At 33.9% G+C, this 2,275-nt stretch overlaps 1 protein-coding gene across 1 annotated transcript; it reads right to left on the bottom strand.

Moving 5' to 3' along the window:
- Positions 1-555: 555 nt before the first annotated feature.
- On the bottom strand, positions 556-1,884 carry LOC113319006 (two-component response regulator ARR5-like). Its single transcript, XM_026567311.1, has 3 exons — positions 1,417-1,884; positions 1,160-1,317; positions 556-1,059 (listed from the first exon to the last, which is right to left on the bottom strand). Exons 1-3 carry the CDS (start codon positions 1,529-1,531, stop codon positions 700-702), a joined length of 633 nt encoding a protein of 210 aa, XP_026423096.1. The 5' UTR covers positions 1,532-1,884; the 3' UTR covers positions 556-699.
- Positions 1,885-2,275: the final 391 nt, after the last annotated feature.

Consider the following 2,275-nt stretch of genomic DNA (forward strand, 5'->3'; position numbering starts at 1 on the left):
TTTTTATGAATCAAATTTTAGTTGCTTCTCGAGATTCAGAAGCACTTATATTTCTGACATCCAAATACCCTCGAAGGATTATAAGATAAAGAGTTTAACATTCCATTTCCATCTCATTTAGAGCATGTTTCGATACTCATTCAGAATAAAGAAGTTTATTTGAAGGTGATACAAAGAAAAGAAAAAATTGGAACGAAATGGTTTTCTTTCCGAGTGGTTCAGGTATCTAAACATGTTATTTGTGCAAATAAGAAATTTAGAATATTGTATACCCTTAAACGCAAGGTTTTGTGAATCTAATTCCCATGTGGCATTTGTGTATTCTCTCGAAAAATAAAAATACTAGGGATATATGCCGTGAAAATTGAACCTTAGATAATTTCAACGGCTAAACCACCTGAGCTAAGCATTGCCTGGGAATAGGATAGTCTCTTTTTCTTGAAGAAACCATCCGTTTTCGATTTCGTTCTCGTGTTCGTTTCGCTTTGGGTCCGATTACTTGAAGAAAAATATGGAAATTGTGCGAGAAATTCAAATGAAACACTGCTAAATGTATAAGACAAAGAACAGGACTGTACTAAATTCAACATTAAAAAGGTATAGTCAAAAGGTCAGGCAAATTAAGTCAACAGACATGTCAAATAAGCACAAAATGCCCAATCAAAAAACCAAAAAATTCGTAGTGGAGAGAACTTTGGATCAATCACTGTCATTCATCATCGTCTTCCTCTGTCTTTTCGATGGAGAATCTGTTGAAGTTAAACAGGACGATGGAGATGATTGAAGATCATCATCGTTTTGATCATGGACAATCTCTTGATCATCAGTCTCATGAAATTTTCTTTTAAGGGTAGTCTCTTCAACTTGATAATTATCGATAACTATTTCTTGATCGGAATCTCTTGTTGTCAAGTTGTTTTTCAATCGTTTCACATCGGATAATTTCACTGGTTTTACTATGAATTCCTCTGCCCCTTCTTCCAAACACCTAGTGATCCGAGGCAATACATTTTCTGATGACATGATCACCACTGGGATTTCCTTGAATGTTTTCGATCCCTGTTCATACAAAAAATACATCAATCAGATAATTGTTTTTGAATGTAAACAAAAAGAAAAAAACAGAGGAAAGGAAGAAAAGGATGGATATGATATTTACCTTGATTTTTTTCATGAGTTCATATCCAGTCATTCCAGGCATCCAGTAATCAGTTATAATCAAATTCACTTTCAAACCAACAAATCCAACTGAGTTCTGATCATCTCCATCAAGCCCAAGATATTGTAAAGCTCCTCTTCCACTATCCACAGTTGTTACTGTAAAACAAATTTAATAGTTCCCGTTAACATCAAGTACAAAAAGAAGAAGAAGAAATAACAAAAAGAAAAAAAAAAATCAATCTAATAACTAATTACCTTTACAAGAAGAGATTTTGAGCAATCTTTCAATGACTTTACGATCAATAAGACTATCATCAACAGCAAGAACATGAAGTTCTTCATGAACAGAAACATCAGCAAAACCAGCCATTTGATGATATGATTTACTAAACAGTCCTGATAAAATGAAAATCTAAATACTCAAGAAACAGTGATTGAAATTTGAGGGAAAATAATGTTGTTGTTGTTGGAACTTGGGAATAAGAAGTGATCTGGTTGGGACTATTTATCAAGTCCGGTCTTCTTAAATTTTGATATCTGTCTGTCTGACTCTGAAGGGTCTGATTGATATCTCTCATTGATATCTCAAATCTTTTTTTCTGTCTGAAAATAAAATCTCATATCTTCTTCTACTTACTTTTCTTTTTGGTTAACTCGAGATTCTGAAATCCACTTTCTTCTGATTCGCAAATCCGCTGTTTTCATATTTCTCTCTCTTGATGTCTCGTCCGTATCATAGCAAATATATGGGAAAAAGTTTAAAATGTTATTTTAGTTATTTCCGGGATTCGTCTGCGCATTCTGTTCAGAGATCTTTTAATATCGTTGACATGCTGTGTGCCCATGCTGCTTGGCCGGGGCATTGTGTTCAATTTCGAGAGCAGGCTCCTTGGACTTGCCATGGTAGTGTGTATCAAGTTTGTGAAATCGGGAATTGTGGAGTGAATAGTATACTAAATCAAGAATTAGAGATTCATGGTCGATTGTTTTCTTCTTTTTTAACAAAAGAGGTATTCCTCATTAGATTGATAAATATTGCTCTGTACTTCGAGAATTGGAATTACGAGCATTCATTACATTTTCATTCCTGTATTGAATGTCTAAATAGCTTAAA

The sequence above is a fragment of the Papaver somniferum genome, chromosome 10, assembly GCF_003573695.1.
Source record: "Papaver somniferum cultivar HN1 chromosome 10, ASM357369v1, whole genome shotgun sequence".
NCBI lineage: Eukaryota > Viridiplantae > Streptophyta > Magnoliopsida > Ranunculales > Papaveraceae > Papaver > Papaver somniferum.